Here is a 22,393-nt window from a genome sequence, read left to right as displayed (position 1 = left end):
AAGAGATGTCTCAGTTGGTAAAGTGACTGCTTTACGAACATGAGGACCCAAGTTTGACCCCCCAGAACCCAAGTAAAAAATAAAAATAAAAAGCTGAGTATGGTGTGCACAGTTATAATCCCAGCACCGAGAAGGTAGAGACAGGAGGATCCCTGGTGCTCACTAGCCAGCCAGTCTAACATACCTGGTGAAATCCAGGCCAACGAGAGACCCTGCTTAAAAAATGTGGACAGTGCCTAAGATAGGACACTTGAAGTTGTCCCCTCTCTCTCTCTCTCTCTCTCTCTCTCTCTCTCTCTCTCTCTCTCTCTCTCTCTCTCTCTCTCTCTCACACACACACACACACACACACACACACACACTTAATTAAAAATAGGATTAAGGCACAGGGGGACAACAGGAGATAAACACCTACCACTCCTGAATTCTTAGCAGATCCTACTGAAGAAACTGATAGCGACCTAGGAACATAAGTCTCTGAAAACCCCATGAATGAGAGACAGGAAATGCCACAGACCCTGGCAGACCCTGGCAGACCCTGGCAGAGGGGGCTCTAATCAGAGGACATGCAGAGGGTGACTCCTAGTGGCGAGAGGTGGTACACAAGCAGCTGTGTCTGTGAGACTCAGGAGGACTTCGTACACACTAGAGGAGATATGCCTGACCAAAGTGTACTTATGTAAACAGAAACCCCAGAAGGCTACGCACACATCCCCTGTGGACATTGACACTAAGTTGTGACTGTCATGGGGTAAGACTTGGAATGTTCTTGTCCTGGTCTTGTAGTTTCAAAACAAATAAACTAGTTTCGCTTTCGCATGAAAGGCATTATGAGACACAGGGAATCTTTAGCTGCCCTTAAAGACTGCTTAACCACAGGGCAGTCTTACCCCACCATACCAAGGACCCCTATATCTGGTCGGTCAGCCAAGGCCCTGCCAGGAGGGATCATGAGATCATGGTCATTTCACCCCCTCTACAGCATGGATAAGCACTAGAGGTATCTGGGGACCCTGTGAGTATGGAGTCCATGGACTATGTCCAGTGTGGAGCACTAGGCTCCTGTCTTCCTTAACTCAATCCTGAAGTTCCTGCCTTTCCCTCTGTGCTTGCCCAGAGTGGTCACGCCTGTGCTGTCCCATGCAGGGAAACAAATGCACCCGGTTTTCCTAAAGCAGCAGCCCCCAAGCCCCAAATCAAACATTGGCCCCAGCCAGAACTCTTCTAGAAAAAGCCTGGGCCCTCCTCCTGTGATCCTAAGATGAGTAGCTAATGCAAGACTTCTGGTTAACATGCATTAATGAGGAAATTGCTAAGACACTTCTGGCACTGTTGTGTGGACTCACGGTCCTTCCTGAAAGTCACACGCTTTCCAGAGCTTGTTTTTTTTTTTTTCCCAGATGAGGCCAGCTGGGTATATGAGTGGGCGGTACTAGGAACGCCTTCTCTCAGACTCGCCCTCTGGGCTTATGAAATCACTGTGACAGCAACAGAGTTCAACCAGAGAAGCAGGCTGAGAAGCTAGAGCATGTATACAGGTGAGGACTGGAGGGGACGGTGGTGCCCAGAGAGTTTGGGGCTCTAAGGGGTATATGAGGATGAAACCCACAGGCAGGGTGTCCCTGGCTGCAGCCTCTCTGGGGCCCTCACTTCACTGGCTGCCTCTTGCTTTAAGGATTTGTCCAGAGTAAAGGTAAGGCTGAGGTGGCGCTCAGGTGCCTTGGACGCCGGGAGCAGAGATCTGTCTCTCCAGGTGCGGCACACTGTGCTCCAGGAGGGGCAGAGACAGCAGCAAGGTTCTTTGATGTGTAATGAATGGGAAGAGGAGAATGGTGACCTCGCTTTTCCTTGTAATCTGACTATGAATATGGGAAGCCAGGGCATGGAGCTGCCCAGGTCTACAGAAGAGGGACCTGGTGCGTATGGGGTAGCTGTGGTTGGTATTAGTGAACTCTGTCGCTGGCCGCTCAGAATTGGGAATCTATGTCATGTTGTTTGGTCAGGGACACTGTGTGTGCTGCTGTTTTATTCTCATCTTAATCTAAATAGAAGCCGACTTCTGATTGTGGGGCTGAAAGCTCCTCTTGCGGCTTCCTTTCTTCTCCAAAATTCTTGAGGCTCCATGCATTTAACCTGCAGCCCGACACTGAGCTGAAGGCCACGCTGCAAAGGGGGTCAAATCTGCTCCTGACCCCTTTCTGGCTCGGCACTCACATCCACTGGACATGGGTCAGGATGACAGACCCGTCAGGGGATTCGGTGAGGTATTAATTGCAAAGGCATCAGGAAGGGGGGAGGTGTCAGAAAGGTGACACTCCATGTTGCCTGTGTAGCCAGAGTCCTGAAACAGATTCTAGCCAGCGGTTCCAACATGTGGGTTCTCCTGCTCACCCCTAAGAAAACAAACAAAAACACAGGAAGGGAACTTAACCAACACGGTGCTTGGGCAAGGATGGCATTGAAGTCTGTCAACCCATCTTTAAGGTGGTAACATGAGTGTTGGGCTTATATAGAGGAAAAGGAAGAGTCTACATAATTAAGAAGTCCTGGTCACTGTGTGGTCTGGCTGGTTGCCGTCTCAGTTCTGATTGAGTAGGATGTTGCCAAGAAGTCCTTGCTGCTTGAGGGATAATGGGGTTCCCAAGAAGTGAGAGCTATAATGAAACCCTGGGCCACTGCACTTTAAGAACAATGGCTGGAGACTTCTCATGCACCTTTGTGGGCAGGAACAGTGACTCTCACCTTTGTTTCCCCAGCAGTGATAGGTTTAGATTTAGGGATGCTCCATGAGTAGCTGCCATACCTACGTGCAGAGCTGAGTAGGAAATTGGAGAGTAAAGGAGATGGCTGCAGATGAGGCAGATAACAGGCTCACCCTGCTTCTGGTTATTTTGTTTTGTAGATAAAGAGGTCCTCTTATAGCTGGAAGGACTCCAGAGGTTCCCAGGGTCTAAGGTGGCTGGAGGCTGGGACTACAGACAAAACAGAGGCCAGAGAGGGGGACAGTGCCAGCTTCTCCCTCCCCAAGGTAGCCCACCAGCTGCCCCCCACTCCTCTGCAAGGAGGCTGAGAGCCCTCATGGCAGGAGGTGGCTTGGAACAGTTAGGGCTTTGGAGAAAAATAGGAGACACATTAGCTGTGTCTCCTCTCCTTCCACAATGTGGGTCCCAGGGATCAAACTCAGGCAATCAGACTTGGCCGCAAGGGCCTACGCCAGATGGCCCCTTCTTTCTGTTTTCATTTTTCTGGCAACTCTGCTTCCCGAGATCTGAGATTAAAGGCAGATGCAACTGCACCTGGAAAAGACACTAAAAATTTGTGTGTGTAGGGGCGTGGGGGTGTGTGGGTGTGGCTGTGGGTATGTTTGTGTGCACAAATACAGAGGTCAGAGGACAACTTTGTTGAGTCTGGTTTTTCCTTGTGTCCTTATAAGGTTACCGGGGACAGATCCCCAGCGGTCATAGTTTTGAGGCAACTGTCTTTACCTGATGAGCCACCTCACCAGCCCTTAAAGCACAGCACTGGCATAGGTTGATTTGGGGTAAATAGGGGTTAACAGAGAGAAAGGAACCCAGGCCCTTTTCTGACTTCTGAGGGCACCAGGCATGTGTGCTGTGCATATACATGCAGGCAAAAACACCTACATACCAAAATAAATCTATAAATAAATAAATAAACAAACACATTTTTTAAATTAAATCACAGTGCAAGGATACTTTTTTGAGGACCCTGGACTGGCTTGTAATTGATAAAGTAAATCCTGGACCACAGGTTCGAGAAAGTAGGGTACCGTTATTGCAAAGGAAGGTAATAGTCTTGTTTGTTTGGGTACCAGAAAATGTCAGGCAGATAAGTAAGGGCACACTTTAGCTCGTATATGCTCAGGTCTTAGACATGTTCATTGTTCTTTCAACTTTTTTTTTGAGGCAGAGTCTCCCTGTGTAGCCCTAGCTGGCCTAGACTTGTTATGGAATCCAAACTGGCTTTGAACTCAAAAAGCTCTGCCTGCTTTTGCCTGCCTCTGTGTCCCAGTTATTGGAATTAAAAGTGTGCACCACCACAGCCAATTACCCTAGCATTTTTATTTGAAAATATCTTTGAGTAAAGGAATGCTGTCTCTTTATAAGTAATCTCTCAAAAAAAAATATTAACCATGTGGAATTCACGATTCTCGTCTAACAGGTGGCTTCGTTTGGGCTCCTTTCCTTTCCCGTGTCTCCCTCATTTCCCCGTTTTTCTACCCTTTCTCAGAAAACGAGGTACAGGCTGAGACTGAGGTGGCATAGTCACAGGCCAGACAGGAGGCACTCAGCCCAGTCTGCTGTGTGTCCTGCCTCTCAGAACCCAAAGGGCCATGATCACTGGCATCTGGATCCCACTCTCTGTGCTGAGCTGGGGCTTAGGGGTCTCGGGCAGCCAGGACTGGTCCTGTCCTGTCACTGACAAAGAACAAAGGACGGAATGTGCACAACTGGAAGGTGAAAGGTCACCTAGGACTCTCAGGGACCTGAGGATTCTCCTGACTTCATGCAAAGAGAATATTCACCTGTGATTAACAGCTGGGAGGTTCAAAGTCCACAGGAAACAAAGGCATGGACCTTAATGTTGCTCAGTGTCCCAAGGAGGACAAAATTCCCCTGCATCAAGGGGCCCCAGGGCGCAGAAAGGACAAGACGACTGGATTGGCATGTCTCTCCTACCCCACTTGACTTGCTACTGAATCCATTCCTAGCTGGGTCCCTAGGAGAGGCAAAGTGAGGCTCCCAGAAAGAAAGAGAGGGTTAGGGTTAGGGTTTCAGGGTTAGGGTTAGGGCTAGGGCTAGGACTAGGGTTAGGATCTATACTTGTCCTGTTCTCTGATGACCAACCTCAGACCACATGGCATCTGTGTCCAGAGTGCAAGCCAAAGACCACCTCAAGCCCAGCTTCAGCTAGGCCAGGAACAAGAAGCTGGCTCCTAGGCCCTCGGTCCTTCTGGTGAGGGATCTTGGTCTGCTGTCACTATGCTGTGGTTTTCACTTAGTCACCCGACTATCTCTGGTGCCTGGCCAGCACCGCGGGGACCAAAACAAAATCCGCCACGGTGTCACCCCAAGCAGAGGTACTTGAGAGTAAAAGAGAGGTGTAACCATGGAATCCCCTAGCTGGGTTTCAGAACCATCTGGGGCTCCCAGATGTGATGACCTCAGGGTGAGCATGAAACATAGTTCTGGATGACCAGGGTCTGAGACTGGAGGATGGCCTTGGCTTTGAACCATGGGAGAGAGAAGCCTGGGCCCCTTGACAAACAAAGAGCTTCCTATGGGGGCCACCGTGAGGGAGTCAGTTCCAGCTTTCCAAGGGACTGGGGTACCCTCGGGACAGACAAGCCTTCTAATACGAACATCTTGAGGCATTTCACACACAGTGACATTCTGAAGGCGACTTCACAGATGTCCGATTCCTAAAGTGAAGGGTTAACAGGAAAGGAGGTTCAAACAGGGAGTCCGGCGAAATGACTGTGGGGTGATTAGGACTTGGGGTTGTGAGGTATGGCAGAATGTCTCAGAGGCTTCCTGAGAGCCAACAGGGAGACTCTCGTAGAAAATGTGGCAGCGCACACCTTTAATCCCAGCACTCGGGAGGCAGAGGCAGGCGGATCTCTGTGAGTTTGAGACCAGCCTGGTCTACAAGAGCTAGTTCCAGGACGGCCTCCAAAGCCACAGAGGAACCCTGTATCGAAAAACCCCAAAAAAAGAAAATAAAAGTCCCCCATCACACTGTACCAGTTGAGTTCTTCCTGCCTCCCCCCAGAGATTGAGTCTCCAAGGCTAAAGGGCACAGCCTCCCAGGACTGCTAGACCTAACTCCCACAGCCTCAAGACAGAGCCCAGCGTCTGTCTTTCACTTTCCATGGGTGTCCCTATCTGAAGTTCAGCTGTGAATCAGTAGGCATTACACAAACACCCTTTTGGCTGAGGCTGCTAACTTTCCGTGTCACCTGGGTCCAGACGAGGACCAAGACTGACCCTACACCAGCCTACCTCCAGCCCAGGAATATGGACCAGGCCATCCATGGGGCACTGAGCAAATCTTCCTGAAGGGCTACCGGCTGATGTCTCAAAGAACAAATCTGTGCGCCGTGTCCGTGTCTGGTAAGGCTTCAGAAGAGGCTGGGCAGGGATGCTTACCCTTCTTACATCTCAGTGGGTCTAGATGTGCTTGTTGGAGTACCTACTGTGTGCATAACACGTACCAGGCCTGTGGTGTCACCAGGGTTGTTAGAGGTTCACCTCTGCTGTCTCATCCTCCTACAACATAATATTTGTGTATTCGTATATGCATGCATGTGTGTGTGCATATATGTGTGTGCATGTGTACATGTTTATGGTTTGCAGAAGGAGTCAGGAAACAGTTTATTAACATTCTGCAAAGGAGGCAGTAAACTATAAGTAGGAGTCAGGTCATGCTGTTGTTTGGAGCTCTCTGGAGAACAAGTTCCCTAACAGGAAGTGTCAGTGTTTTGCCAAGCCTTCTGCTTTCCTTTATTGCCAGTCAGCATTCCAGGGACCCTTTGAACAGGATCTACACATACCATGGAGGCTGCACTAATGAGGAGGATGTGTAGGAGGAGTCTCAGTCCTGTGCTGGGAACTACACATTGAGGCTATGAAAGATGGTGGGGGATTGCAGCTTGCATGCCCAGAGATCTGGAGTTGCCTCTATCATAAGACAGTCAGTTGGATTTGCCTACCTACTAAAAGCAGCAAGCAGCCTGTCATATGTTAAACCTGTGCTTTAGAAGTGTACAGTACAAAAGTAAAATGTGATCAGGGCAGGTAGGCAGAGCTCAGGGTTTAAGCAGGAAGGCACTGGGAAGGCTGCTTGGTTGAAAGATGGGTGCAGACCTTTCCTGGCATGAGGTATTGTGGTGGCTAATCCTGGTTGTCAACTTGACCGCGTCATCCATCAACTAAAACGCAAGCTTCAGGGAACGTCTGCGTGGGATTTCCTTGATCAGATTATTTGAAGCAAGAAGAACCACCCTAAACGTGGGCAGCGCCTTCTGGTGGCAGCACAGACAAGAAGAAAGGAAGAAGGAGAAGCTTGGACTTTTTGCCTGCTTGCCCGTACCCTCACTGGAAGCTTCATCTATCTGGTTGCTGCAGTATTCACTCCTTCACCTGTGTTAGGACCTGACCTCTACAGGATTTCAACATAGACTAAAGACCAGCAGCAATCCTGCAGGCCTTCAGCACCAGACCGGGAGAGCTGAGACGCCCAGCCTAGTGGGACTGAACAGTTACCAGATTCTTGGCCTCTCTGGTGCAAGACAGCCACTGCTGGAATACACAGACCGCATTCTATAAGCTACGGTGCTCAGTGTGAGGATGGCTGCTCACATGATTGAAGGACAGGCATGACGTGAGAAGATCCGGCCCTGGTGGAGAACAAGGCGGCTCTGAGACCTCAGGCACTGTGCATGCACCGAGCAGAGGCCACTCAGTATACAACAGAGAGACCGTGCACAGGTCAAGCCAATGTGACAGAACTGTAACATGACCCTGTTACTGTGCAAAGTACAACCGGAGCAGTTTGCCGGGCTGACTATACAGCTCTAAGAAGGAAGTGTGCAAAACAGCCAGCTCAGTGCTCCTCACCCCTGGCTTCATCCATCTGCCCATTGCTTTACCTCAGCCAGCCCCACACTCATTACCAAATGTAAGGACGGGAGGAAGATGGTGCGTGGAGCCCCCTGCATAGGCTCGGGAATCTGGGGAGGAGTAGACAGGAGGAGCTCAGGGACCCTGGGGTGCACAGCCCTTCTCAGACTGGTGCTGTCTTCGTGGGCCTCTGCAGCAGCTCTGGGGACTTCTGACCACTTCTTTCTCCTTCCTCTAGGTAGTGTCCAAAAAACCACTGACCAGAACAATTGTTTCCTGAGTCCCATCCTATGAACGAGCCATGTTGGCCTACCCTGTAACATCCACTGGCCCGTGTCCCAGAATTCTCTGGATCCTCCTTCTCCTGGCTGCCTCCCTGAATGCCCATTCACAAGGTAAGTCTGGGTTTTACTTCTCCCAAGGTGGGGGGCCTCAGGGCTAGACACGGTGGGATGGTCAGGCCAAGGTCAGGTCCAGGTAGTGACCTTGGCTTTACAGACCCAATATGGTTGAAGCTGGGCTACAGACGGTTGAGCCATGTACCCCTGATTGACGACAGACAGTGGAGCACTTGACAGTTCTGGGGTCACTGCCCGGGCATTGGTAGGGTATTAAAGACCATGCCTAGGCTGCAAAGTGAAGACTGGACTCTCTACACAGTCTGGGACGACCCCAAATGCACTGAAGCTGAAGTGTCTGCACCCAGAGGCAGCCGCGTGGTGATGGCCTGTAACATCTCCAACACCTTCAGTGATGTCACCATTGAGCTGACTGCCAATGGGAAGACCAGTACCATCTTTAACACAAGGCCTCCGGGAAACCACTTTAATGATTCCTGGCAGCTTCGCATTCAAGGACGCCAGGCTCACCTGGTGATTGCAGAGGTCCAGGACATCCACGCAGGGCAGTACTTGTGGAGGCTGCATGGAGGCCAGAGACCACCCGACCAGTTCATCTTCCTGAATGTTACTGGTGAGCTTTAGGCTAGGAAGTGAGTTGGTGAGTAGGGGAGGAAGGGGCAGGGAGGAACCCCTCACAATCGAGCTCTGGATTCCCTCTGCTTCCACACACAGACAAGGGCCCTATGTGTCTAAACCCACCGCCCTCCTCACCCCTTCCTTCCTGCCCAGTCCCTCCAGGCTCCACTCCCTCTGGTCCTTAACACCAGTTCAATCAACCATAGTCATCTGAGCCCATAGGAGACTGGGGGTGACAACAGGATTCCCTCTGCTGTCACCTGGAGGCACACCAGGGCTGTCGTCCCCAAACCTCTGGCAGAGCCCCAAGACCAGGAAGGAGCTGAAGGCTGGAAACTGTTCATGTATTCCGATTCCAACAGTATAGGATCTTCACACTATTCCTGGAGTCCCCCACCCATAGCCCCCTCCTAGCCTCCTCCACAACCCTTTCCTGCCCATATATAGGAGTCCATGAAGGGAGCGTTGAGGGGCGCGAGGGGTGTGAGGGTGAAGTGAGGGGTGCTAGAATGAATGAATTATGCGAGCCAGTTCTCATTTTTTTCCCTGCTCCAGACCTAGACACTGCCGACCAGGAGCCAGGAAGCTTGCAGGTCATTGCTGAGCCTCCACCTGAAGTGCGCACAGATATCCTCATCACTGCCATCGTCATCATCATCATCATTATCATAGGAATCAGTGCATTTGCCTGGTACAAGCACTCCCATTCCCCAAAGCGACACAGATATGAAGACCCAAAGTCTGGTCAGAGTCATGATCTCCTCATAGTCCCTACCTGACACTGCCCTAAGATCTCCCAAGGCGTGCCCCAAAAGGTACTCAAGGGGCCTTATTAGTTCCAGACAGCAGAGTACAGAGAACTTCTTATGACTACAGTTGACTTGAGACAGGCTCACAAGAATCCTTGGTCCTCAAGCCCTCACTTTGACCCTGAGAACAGATCTTTCAGGGTCCTCCCAGGACTCCAGAGGAAACTGCATTGCAGACAGAGTTGTGATCTTTTTTTTTTTTAATTCGGGATGCCCTGGAAGTTGAATGGACCCCTCCTGTACTCAAAATATAACTCTGTTGGAATCTTGGAGACATCAAAGCATTTCAGAGCATCCCAAGCGTGCGTAGTGTATCTGCTTATGTGTGTAAACTGTCTGTGCTGGTGGAATCTCTATACGGTTGTGCCAGAGTAGCTGAACCTCACACAGGCTCAAGCCAAGCTCTCAAGTAGCCTCTCCCCCTCCCTCCCTTCCTCCCCCCTCCCTTTCTTCCTCTCTCCCTCTCTCCCCCCTCCCTTCCTTACTCTCTCCTTTCCTTTATTCCTCCCTCTCTGTCTCCCTCTCTCTCCAAGAACTTGCTGGGAGCCACCTGCAGAGTGAATTCCTCTGCTTAGAGAGCCGGGAGCAAAGCCAGCACCATGGGCTGATCATGTTCCCAGGATCTGGAGCCCCTTGCACCACCCTGCAAGCATTCATGAGCCTATCACCACCCACTTGGAGCAACAAGGAAGAACCCTGTCTGTGTTCGCTAGACACAGTAGCCCATGCCCCATGTCTAGGGAGAGGCACAGGAGCCCATCCAGGTCCTGTGCAGAAACGGGGACAGCAACTCACTAGGGAAGGGCCTGCTAAGCAATGGTCTGGGCCTCTCTCTGTCACTCGCAGTAACAGACTCTTTGCTATGGTCATTAGTTGCTTACTCTGCACCTCAGCTTTTTTCCAAAGTTGGGGAAATTCCAAACTGCAGGGCCCTTGGTCCTCAGGATTCATTCCCCTCTGGTTCCTTCCCTTCTGCTAAAACCCCTCCGCTTCCCTTGTCACCTCCAGCTCCAGGTAGGGTGGGGGTGGCGGCTGTACCAGCTTTGTCCCAGACACACAGATCTATGAGTCTGCTAACTCATAGGCATAACCAGTTTCAGGGATCCTGCTGCCAGGTCCCAGGGTCTTTAGGAGAGAATTAGAGGTTCAAAGGATGCATCACCACCTCCCACCACAAGGAGGTGAAGTGGGCCTGCCTGCAGGGAGTCCTCAGGGACTAGGACCTCATTGAGAGGGCAATACCTGCGGGGGTGGGGGCCGGGAGGTGGGGGACACGGCTCTTCTGGGGAGGACAACTAGGCCATCAAATTCCCCATGAACCTCACTTTGTAGACCCTCTCCCTGACCACCTACTGTGTCTCCCCCCCCCACTCACTCCAGCCACAGGGCTTCATACCTACTGCCCTACTGTGTGACCTGCCCCTCTCTAGTCTTTTGACCTTCCCCCATGTGCCCTGTGTCCATGGGATCATGGCTAGATGACTGTCTCTTTTCACAAAGAATGACAAGTAAGGTGTCAGGGCAGAAGTAGATACAGAATGGATGTAAAAGGTTTTTTTTTTTATTAGTTTATTATTTTCTGCTTGAGGGGTATGTGGTGTGGGGGGGGCCACTGTGTGCATATGGAAGTCAGCCGGCAACTTATAGAAGTCCGTTCTCTCTGTCCACCATGTGGGGGGAAAAGCAAACGCAAGTCGTCAGACTCGATGGCAATCACCCTTACCCAGTGAGCCATCTCTCTAGTGCTGCATGTAAAAATTTTTTTAATAAATATGTAAATAAAGACAGAAGAAAAGGGGCGAAACATTATAAAGTCACTCTCTGAAGGGAGATGTTCCTTTTATAAATAAGAGGTGCTGTTTGGTTTTTATCTCACACTGCTTGGGTAGAGTCTCATCTGGATAGATAAAAAAGCGGACATCTCTCCTCCCTCCTCCTCCTCCTACTACTACTACAAGATGATTTTGCTGCCTGGTGCTCTTGGAGGTGAGAAGAGAGTGTTGGATCCCTATGGATAACTGGGGCGAGGGGTGCAGGGGGCCGCTTCCAGTTAGCATCCAGGGTATGTAAAACAATCCATGAGCCAGGCGGTGGTGGCGCACGCCTTTAATCCCAGCACTCGGGAGGCAGAGGCAGGCGGATCTCTGTGAGTTCGAGGCCGGGCTGGACCGATAGCCTCCAAAACAATACAGAGAAACCCTGTCTCATAAAAAAAAAAAATCCATGAATGTGGCAAAGGCTAGACTATTTTCTATCTGTAGACTAAAAAAGGAAACACAGATTCTGATGGTAACTTTCTCTTTTACATCTTAAATAATTCTCTCCGAGAATCTCTCTGTCTCCACACAGCTACATCCTTTACATACTGCTACATATCTCTGTTTACATATATGCATACATACATCTCCTACACGGCCATACATCCCTGCACACAGTTACATCTATTTTCACGTGGCTACACATCTTTCTTTCACCTACATCTCTCTTCTGCATCTCTTTTCCATATATATATAGCTTCGTCTTCCCTGCCTCCACACAGTTACAAGTTTCCACACAGCCACAGCTATACGTCTCATTTACATGGCTCTTTCGCCGTACGGCCCTTTACAGTTCCTAGGCACAGCTCCTCTGTGTAGCAGCAGCTCTTTACATAGCTCTCTCTCTCTCTCTCTCTCTCTCTCTCTCTCTCTCTCTCTCTCTCTCTCTCTCTCTCTCTCTCTCTCCCACCCCCTCTCTCCTGTCTCTCTCAAACACATACGCACACACACTTCTACATCATTCACTCACTCACTCACTCACTCACTCGTCTTCTTCATCTCTCACATTTCTTTCTCCCACAGTGGAGTTCTACTGCATAGCTTCATGCAGCTTCCCACTCTATCTACACTGCCACTCCTCTCTCTCACTCAAACTCTGGACAATTATATGTTGCATTTTCAGGGACTGACCCATTCTCCTGAAACAAGTTACATAGTTTCTCTTAGACTAGTGGTGTCCCATTGACCGGCTGTGAGTAAAGCTTGGCCGTGCACATAGAGCTCCCAAGTTGATGAGGGTTCTCAGACAGAACTTAAACAGTCGGCTGAATCTTGAGCCTCTAACATAAGCAGAGTCTGGGACTTCTTGCAAAAAAAAAAAAAAGTCAATTACTGAGAAAGCTGTGTCTACTAAAGCTGCTTGTAGCCTGACCCTTAATGGCAATAAACAACATCTGGTAAAATGATCTTGTATATTTGTCTGGGGGGGGCAACTCGTCTGCTCTGAAGTCCAAAATTAGCTGTCTTTGTAGCTGAGAATACCGTTACCTTCCTATGTCAGTCTGAATAATGGAAGACATCTTAGCACTATTTCTAGTCATCAAAATTATACAGATAAGCAGAAATCATCTTCCTGATCATCCACAGCTACATGTGTGCCCAACAGATGGAATATTTGCATGAGATAAACACACAAGCAGTGGAGAAACACCCAATGCAGTTCTCAGGGAAGAACTACAGTGAGGTAGCACATGAGAGAAATTGCAGGCAGGAGCAACTGGTGACCCCATGGACTTTGCCAGGTGGGGCTCCCCAACAGAGAGTCATTCATTTGGTAGGTTGGCCCACTGAACACTAGTTGTCACCAGCTGTATGACCCCACGGCAGCTCTCAGCAGATCCACCGAAACTGGAGTTACAAATGGTTGTGAGCCACCATTTAAGTGCTGGGAACTGATACCAGACCCTTGGTGAGAGTAACAACTGCTCTTAACCACCTAGCCATTCTCTCCAGCCTCTAAGGATTTTTTTTTAATTTTATTTTCATTTTAGACAAGGTTAGGCTAAGTAGTCCTGACTGGCCTGGAATTCACTGTATAGAACAGGCCGGCCTCAAACTCAAAGTTCACCTGCCTCTGCCTCCTGCATACTGGTATTAAAAGCATGTACCACCATATCCTGCTAAAGATTTTATTTTTAATTATGTGTATATGCCGGGGTGGGGGTGGGGGGTTGTGTATGTAAGTGCAGTGCCTGCAGAAGCCAGAAGAGGGCGATTGATCCCCTGAAGCTGGAATTACAAAGTTGTGAGCTGTGATGTGTATGCTGGGAACTAAACTTGGTCCTCTGCAAGAGCAGCAAAGCACTCTTAACCAGTGAGCCATCTTTCCAGCCTTCTCACCGTCTTCTTACGTAGTAACTTTTGTTAAGTACCTAGGTCATTAGTGGTGAGGTGTCATGGGTCATTGGGAGGCATCACAAGTCACACAGAAAACTCCAAGAGTCGGTGTCTGTTAGAGTGGAGCCTTTTGCTTTCATCTTTTGGCCTTTTGGTTTCTAGACCCGTGTCTCCCCGGAGGTCAACAAGGTCAAATCAGTAACAGAGATGAAGCTCTCATCTTCTGGACAGCTACACAGTGGAGAGAGGCTTTGGGGTACCCTGGTTGGTTTTGTTTCTCTGACATGGGGTTATAGAACCATCAGGTAAAAAAAAAGCTGCCTTTTGGAAGGAGGAGTGGTTACAGCAAGAGGTTGAGGCTGGACAGTGTCACTGCTGGAAGACGGAGAAGTCCTTGGTATGTACTCACTCATTTATGGATTTTAGACATGAATCAGGGGAGTGCCAGCATACAATTCCACTGCCAGAGAGTCTAGTAAACAGAACCTCCATCCAGCGAATGATGAAAACATAGGAAGATACCCACAGACAAACACTGAACTGAACTCCTGGAATCCAGTGTCAGAAAGAGAGAAGTGATTGGCAAAGGAGTTAAGAGTGGGCTGGTTTAACCCACAGAAACAGCTGACCTGAACAAGGGGGAGCTCTTGGACTCCAGACTGATGTCTGTGTGGGAAGCATGGGACTGACCCAGACCCCCTAAATGTGGATGTCAGTGAGGAGGCCTAAGTAATGTATGGGGCCTTGGGTAGTATTTATTCCTGGCCTACAAATAGACTTTGAGTGCCCATGCCACAATATGGGAGGCTCTCTTAGCTGGGACTCTTGGGGGAAGGCCTAGGCCCTGCCCTGGATGAAATGACAGTTATTGGAGATCCACCATGGAGTGCCTCACCCTCCTTGGGGATGGGAGTGGAGATTGGGTGGGAGACTGGGGGACCTAGTGGGGAGGGAGGGGAGGAGGGGAGGGAGAGGGAGCTGGGATTGACATGTGAAACAAGATGGTTTCTAATCTAAATTAAAAAAAATAAAAAAGGAGTTAGTTGGAAACAGAAAAAAAAAAGGTAATCTGACCACACATGTTCTGGTTTCCATTCTTTTTGTTTTTGTTTTGTTTTGTTTTCTGAGACAGAGTTTCTCTGTGGCTTTGGAGGCTGTCCTGGAACTAGCGCTTGTAGACCAGGCTGGTCTCGAACTCACAAAGATCAGCCTGCCTCTGTCTCCTAAGTGCTGGGATTAAAGGCGTGCACCACCACTGCCAGGTTGGTTTTCATTCTTGTAGTAATGCTGAGCCACACAAGAAGGGTGTGCTGGCTAGTTTTATGTCAATTTGATGTAAACTGGAGTAATTTCAGAAGAGGGAACCTCAATTGAGAAAATGGCTCCCCAAGACTGGCCTATGAGCAAGCCTGTGGTGTGTTTTCTCTATTGATAATTGATGTCAGAGATCCCAACTCACAGTGGCCCTGGGTCCTCTGCAAGAGCAGGAAACACTCTTAGCCACTTAGCTGTCTCTCCAGCCCAGGGATGTTAAGAAAAGTGGAAGCTAAGGCACAAAAGAAATATTGTATCGAAGTGGAGATTGGGTGGGGGACTGGGGGGCCTGGTGGGGAGGCGTGGGGAGGAGGGGAGGGAGAGGGAGCTGGGATTGACATATGAAACAAACTTGTTTCTAACTTACATTTTTTTTAAAAAGGAAGGGAAAAAAAGATATTGTAAATTGCCAGCACACCTTAAATCCCAGGGCGCTGGAGGCAGAGGCAGGAGCAGGTGAATCTCATGAATTTGAGACCAGCCTGGTCTACAGAGTGAGTTCCAGAACAGCCAGGACTGCTTCACAGAAAAACTCTGTCTTGAAAACCCAAAAGAAAAAAAGAGAGAGAAAGAGAGATCTACAAGGCAAGACTGCTCCAAGGAGAGGTTGGAATTTGGGGATTTGGTTTTGTGGTCTGAGACTGTTTCCTTTTCCCAATATAGGCGCTGAGTGAAAATGAGGACATGACTGCTGGGACTACCATGCTCCTAGCTGTAGTTGAGAAAGCGTCATTGTAGATAGGAGAGAAATGGATAGAGGCATCCGGGAGGGTCAAGACTGAGCTGCACCAGGAGAGGAGATGGGGTGGGAGGTGGGGGCAAGAGAGGAAAAGAAGAGGGAGGGGAGAGAGGGCAAACCGAAGAAAGGTCCTGGAAGGGAGCCAAGAGAAGAACCAAGAGGCAGAGAGAGAGAGGGCGTAGCCAAAGTGGCTGGGTTTTATAGGAAATGAGAAGCTGGGAGAAGGAAGGAAAGCTCTGGGGCTGGAGAGGCTTAGGACGGTGGGCGGGTATGAGAAGTGTGCTGAGGAGGCAGGACTCTGTAACAGGTGCTCACTGAGAGCCTGGCCAGTGTATGCTTGGATAGGCTAATAGGCGCCTCCGTTAGCCATTTGCCCCTGTTTTCACTGAGACCTGACAAAGTGTCTTATTTACTTTTATAGTGATGTGACGAAGCGCCACGATCAAGGAAACTTATAAAAGAGTTTAATTAGGTTTCTGGTTTCAGAGGGTCAGAGACAATGACGGCACAGTACAGGCCCCGGCAGCGGATGAGAGCTCCCGCCTTGCAAGCAGGAAGCAGATAACACAGGGAATGATTTCTTTTGAAACCTGTCTCCGGAGGCAGGCGACACCTCCCCCAACAAAGCCACACACCCCCAGTACTTCCTAAACAGTCTACCAACGAGGGACCAAGTGTTCAAACTTGAGCAAGGTCAAATCAGTAACAGAGGTGAAACTCTTCCCAAGAGAGCCAGCTACAGAGCCTCTGGTCCAAACCAACACAAGAGAGGTAGGGGATCTATTAGGACCCACTGTTGTTCGTTAGAAAGAAAGGGGATCCGAAGGGCTTTCTGAGAAACAGTACAATCTTGCCAGGTAGACAATTCAGGACGGTGCTGTGCTTTTTGTCAACTTAGGGTTTTTTTTTTTTTTTTTCAATTTGACACAAGCTAGAATCCTATGGGAAAAGGGAACCTCAATCGGAAAAAAAAAACCTCTATCACATTTTCTCGATTATTGATGGGTGTGAAAAGGGCTCATCCCACCGTGGGCAGCGCTACCCTGGACTGATGGGCCTGGTTGTATGAAAAAGCAAGCTGAGTGGCCATAAGGAGCAAGCCAGGAAGCCTCATTCCTCTGTGGCCTCCACTTCGGTTCCGGTCTTGATTTCCTGCCTTGGCTTCCCTCATAGATGGACTGTGTTCAGGACCTGTAAGCCAAATAAACCATGTCCTCCCTGGGTTGCTTTTGATCATAATATTTTTAATAATTTATTTTATTTTTATGTGCATTGCTGTTTTGCCCGCGTGTATGTCTGGATGAGGATGCCAGATCTGCTGGAACTGGAGTTACAGACTGTTGTGAGCTGCCATGTGGGTGCTGGGAATTGAGCCTGGGTCCTCTGGAAGAACAGCTAGTGCTCTTAGCCGCTGAGTCATCTCTCCAGTCTGGTCATAATCTTTATAACAGCAATAGAAAGCAAACTAGGACAGTTAAGGATTAGCTTGATTGAATGTTGAATTTTTATTTAGAGACTGTCAGACACGCCAGTGACACTTGTTACACATATGCTGCCTTGGAATTGGGGGTGTTTGAGAGAAAGAGACAGAGCAAGATGAGAAAGACAGATTCTTTTTGTCCTTGTATGATGTGAGGTTGTCCACAAGAATGGACTTTTCAACCAGGTGGTGGAGGCCCAGGCCTTTAGTCCCTGCACTTGGGAGGCAGAGGCAAGAAGATCCCTGTGAGTTGGAGGCCAGCCTGGTCTATAGGAGCTAGTTCCAGGACAGGTTCCAAAGCTACACAGAGAGAAACCCTGTCTAAAACAAAACAAAACAAACAAACAAACAACAAAGAATGAACTTTTCTCTGTGCTTAAAAGGCCAATATCTGACAAAATTTGCAAGAAAAAAAATGTGAGAAAATTAAATCTGCATTTATATTTGCTATGAGAACTTTTGGGAGAAGTTCTAGTAAGTCTAATGAGATAGGGGTTCAATTAAGAGTGCAGGTGGAGCCAGGCAGTGGTGGCTCACGCCTTTAATCCCAGCACTCGGGAGGCAGAGGCAGGTGGATCTCTGTGAGTTCGAGACCAAGCCTGGTCTACTGAGCGAGTTCCAGGACAGCCTCCAAAACAATACAGAGAAACCCTGTCTCGAAAAACCAAAAAAAAAGAGAGCGAGAGAGAGAGAGAGAGAGAGAGAGAGAGAGAGAGAGAGAGAGAGAGAGAGAGAGAGAAAAGAGTGCATGTGGATGGAGTTGGTGTTATGTCCATGCTCTGGCATAAGAGGGAACCTCAGTTGAGAAATTGCTTCCTCCTCTGTAAGATCAGGTTGTAATAGTGAATGCCACTCTGTAACCCTTGAGAACTGCACATAAATGCTTGAAAATGGAGCTCCTTAGACGGCAAGGCCCTTTGGAAAATCCCATCCGTTTGGCAAGGGCCTGTGGAAACAATACCACGTTGATCCTAGGAAGCCCATGGGTTTCATACCACTCTAACTTTCACTTTTTTTTTGTTTTTGTTTTGTTTTTTATGTATACAGTCTTCTGTCTGCATGGTAGCAGAGGGCATCATTCAAGGTGGTTGTGAGCCACCATGTGGTTGCTGGGAATTGAACTCAGGTCCTCTGAAAGAGCAGTCAGTGCTCTTAACCACTAAGCCATCTCTCCAGCCCCACTATGCTTATTCTTACAGTGACACTTAATTTTGCTTTGTTAGTCATGATTGTGCCTGAGTTTCCTGGGAACAACAACAACATAAAAAAACACCTCTAGAGAAATATTAAATTTCTCTGATCTGGGGGACTGGAGAGATGGCTCAGCAGTTAGGGGCACTGTCTGATTTTCCAGAGGATCTGGGTTCAATTCCCAGCACCCACATGGCAGCTCACAACTGTCTGTAACTCCAGTTCCAGGAGATCCAACATCCTCACACAGACATTTATGTAGGCAAAATACCAATGTCATAAAATAAAAATAAATAATAATAAATTTTTCTAATTTTTCTCTGAACTATTACAGAAACCAGTTTCTCTGGTTGCCCTTGGCTGCCTTTGCAGTCATCCTGAGGAAGCAAGAGAAACTCACTAAGGTTAATGATTATTGCTTATTCAATTCTAAAAAGAGATAAATATACTTCCAAACACTCAAGAACCTGGAAAATGGTTTCTTAAAAGATGATATTAAAAACTTATAGAAACATGTAAGGAAAAGATAAATGATATAAAATCAGACATTTCTCTGGCACCAGGACGTGAACGCTTATATTTTCCAATGTAAAAATACCAATAAAAGAATCTAAAACTCCTAGTTCCCTTAAAGAAAAATACATGCAGAAACTGCCAGGAAGAATAGAAATTTAGTCCCAACAGCTGAAGAGTTAGGTATTAATCATTACTATTTTGAGAACTCACAAAGAATAGAAAAATTATAACTGCAATCCACATAATAAAGGTGACATATGGGTTACTTGAAAACTGGTATACACCTAAAAATGATATCCTTAGCATGACAATACACTTAACTGATTTTATATTGTTAAGAACTAATCACAGTGCTTAAATCTCTTACTTTGTAACTGCGTGCTTGCTGCTGGGTAGGGCACAGTATGAATAAGGTGTACCTATCTGGATACAAACATTTGGCTTGCATTATAAAGATATGGGATAAAGATTAACGACGTCAAGGGAGTGGGAAAGAAAAAGAGAAACTAAAATGCTAATGACTCTTGGAAAATGATTAAAGAGAAATGATTTGAAACTGCTCGTGCTCGAAACTGCTCGTGCTTTGTATAAACAAAGACGTCCTGAGCTATTCTGGGGCCATTTGAAAGACATTCGGTGGTCAGACTCTTCATTCTTTGATGACTTCACACGTCTGTCCTGTGGCACAGTACCCTGCTGGAGCTGGACTCTGGCACTGTAAGGCATTTTCTTAATTAGTGATTGGTGGGGGAGGGCCTAGCCCATTGTGGGTGAGCTCATTTCTGGACTGGTGGTGCTGGATTCTATAAGAAAGCAGGCTGAGCAAGCCATGAGGAGCAAGTCAGTAAGCAGCAGGCCCTCCATGGCCTCTGCATCAGCTCCTGCCTCCAGGTTCCTGCCCTGCTTTGAGTTCCTGTCCTGACTTCCTTTGGCAATATAGTATGATATGGACATGTAAGCCAAATAAGCCCTTCCCTCCCCAACTTGCTTTTGGTTATGGTGTTTCATCACAGCAATAGGAACCCTAACTAAGCCGGGCGGTGGTGGCGCACGCCTTTAATCCCAGCACTCGGGAGGCAGAGGCAGGCAGATCTCTGAGTTCGAGGCCGGGCTGGATCAACAGCCTCCAAAACAATACAGAGAAACCCTGTCTCGTAAAAACCAAAAAAAAAAAAAAAAAAAGGGAGAGATGGCTCAGCCGTTAAAGGCTAGGCTCACAACCAAAAAAAAAAAAAAAAAAGAACCCTAACTAGGACAGTCCATTTGAACGGAGCAACCAGGTAGTAGTGTCAGCACAACTTGGGAGCACAGGGTGGGGAAAGCCAGACGTCTTCTGCAGGGTTTGAGTTGAATTGTGTTATCTGAGGAAACCACTGGCCGCTTGGAGAAGGGAAAGAGGGGAGGTGGCTGTAGGGACTGGGAACGGGAATAGGAGGATAACAAAAGTCACTCTGGTCTAAAAATGATACTGGAGGGATGAGGCAGACGGTGTAGGAAACAGCTTAGCAACGAAGGACTCCACTTGGTTCTGGCTAGACACACGCTGATGGGGGGATGTGCTGTATACACGTTTCTCTTACCGGTTGATGAATAAACCACTGATTGGCCAACAGCCAAGCGGAAAGGATAGTGGGGCTACCAGACCAGGAGAAGGCGGGGAGAGGGAGGCAGAGAGTGGCTGCCAATAGACACCATGCTGCTGGATTACGGGTAAGCCACAGCCTCGTGGCAATACATAGATTAGTAGAAACTGGTTAATAATTAAGAGAGAGCTAGCCAGTAAGAAGCATTATAATTAATATTGCATCCTTGTGCTTATTTTGGGGCTAATTGGCTGGAGGATCAGGCAGGACAGAAACCTCCATCTATAACACATCCCATTTCTAATAATGCATTTGGCAGCCTGAAACTCTTATCCTCATATATAGTGGGCATACCCTCCTCTTTGAACAATGACTCTAGTAAACTGTTAGCAACCTAGGACTCACAGCTGCATCGAGCTGCACGCACGTCCTACTCTGACAGCCATCAAACTTAGATAACACTCAGTTGTGCTACACTAACATCTAGTCATGGAATCTGAAGCCCAATCCTCCCCTGCCCCTCCTTCTATTCAGGAGCACCAACAGACAACAAGCCCAGCTGTTATAACCTTTTGCAAGTAGGCACAGCTGAACTCACTGAGACTGTGGCAGTTTAGCTCAGAGGATAGTCCTGCACAATAGTTCAAGGAAGAGTGCATCCTATCAGGGAAGTTAAGGCAGTGGAAGCTTCACGCAGCTGGCTGGTCCCATCATACCCGGAAGACAAGAAGCAGAAAATGATCAATCTGTGTGATCAATTCGCCTTCACCTTTTTATTTCATTTTGTTTTGTTTCCGTCAGGATCCCCCCCCCCTTGCGCTCAGAGAATTAAGATGGGTATTCGCATAGCTAATAATGTAGTCAAGATAATCCTTCGCAGGTGTGACCAGATGCCCGTCTCATAGGCAATTAGCACTAACCATCACAGAGAGCATTCCTGTCAGTCACCAGGCAGACACCACTCATCAAAGGAAGCAGGCAACTGCTCACCACATAGAGGAAGGCAGCCGCCATGGAATTCCCCCTAGGGATGCTCTACTCTCAGGAGGTTCAGCCATAGTAGCATGTCTCACCACCTATCACAGTGAGCATGCAACCACCACCACAAAGAAGCAGGCCATCCTATACCACACAGGAAAAGGTAGCCATGAGAGCTCTCCATTTACTGACAGACTGGCCTCGGTTTGCGTGTCTTGTTACTCATCACAGGGCCCAAATTATCTTTGGTTCTATCAGTCCCCAGGTCTCAGCCCAACAACTTGCAGCCAGCACCACCATACCACCATAGTCTCTCTCTCTCCCTCTCCCTCTCCCTCTCTCTTCCTCCCTCCCTCCTTCCCTCCCTCTCTCTCTCTCTCTGTTTTAATATTGATTTTTAACATTTTAAGTTATGTTTTTATGTCTGTGTGGAGGCAAATGCTCCTGAGTGCATGTGCCAGCAGAGGCCAGAGGTGAGTTATAGGAAGTTGTGAGCCACCTGATGTGGTTGCTGGGAATTGAACTTGGGACCTCTGGAAGAGCAGTGCATGCTCTTAACCACTAGTCATTTCTTCCTCCTAGTCTCTTCCATAGCAATCGTTTTTGCTCCTTCTATGAATTTGGAGAGGAGTATCCTGAATCTTACAGCTTCCTGCTTAGCTTGCAGAATCTTATGAACCTCCCTCCTCCCTCAAGGAAGGAGAGTTTCAAGTAGGTATGCAATGCTTTGTTCGAGGACACTGGACATGTCTCTGATTGATCCTGTGTGTGGCCATGCATTCACACACACAACCCCACCAGAATTCAGAGAAAAAGGAACCCACAGAGCAAAGCCACACATTAGAATGAAGCCACAGGAAACAAGAGGTACGTTCACCCGGCTCGTCTAGAAACTCGGCTGCTGCTGAATAAATTGTGAATGGCCTCAGAAAGCACAACCCCTGAAGACTCCAGGGTTTTGCTCCCCACTCCACTCGACCTGCAGGTTCCACTGCCTCTGCCATTTATA

At 48.4% G+C, this 22,393-nt stretch overlaps 1 protein-coding gene across 1 annotated transcript; it reads left to right on the top strand.

The window, feature by feature from the left end:
- The first annotated feature begins 1,431 nt into the window (after window positions 1-1,431).
- On the top strand, window positions 1,432-9,723 carry LOC101836701 (secreted and transmembrane protein 1b). The gene is made up of 4 exons (XM_005070172.4): window positions 1,432-1,538; window positions 7,882-8,038; window positions 8,304-8,615; window positions 9,176-9,723. Exons 2-4 carry the CDS (start codon window positions 7,945-7,947, stop codon window positions 9,397-9,399), a joined length of 630 nt encoding a protein of 209 aa, XP_005070229.1. The 5' UTR covers window positions 1,432-1,538; window positions 7,882-7,944; the 3' UTR covers window positions 9,400-9,723.
- The last annotated feature ends 12,670 nt before the right edge of the window (window positions 9,724-22,393 follow it).

This window comes from Mesocricetus auratus, unplaced genomic scaffold (genome assembly GCF_017639785.1).
Source record: "Mesocricetus auratus isolate SY011 unplaced genomic scaffold, BCM_Maur_2.0 Super-Scaffold_100007, whole genome shotgun sequence".
Lineage (NCBI taxonomy): Eukaryota > Metazoa > Chordata > Mammalia > Rodentia > Cricetidae > Mesocricetus > Mesocricetus auratus.
This window is presented reverse-complemented; position numbering and strand designations above follow the sequence as displayed.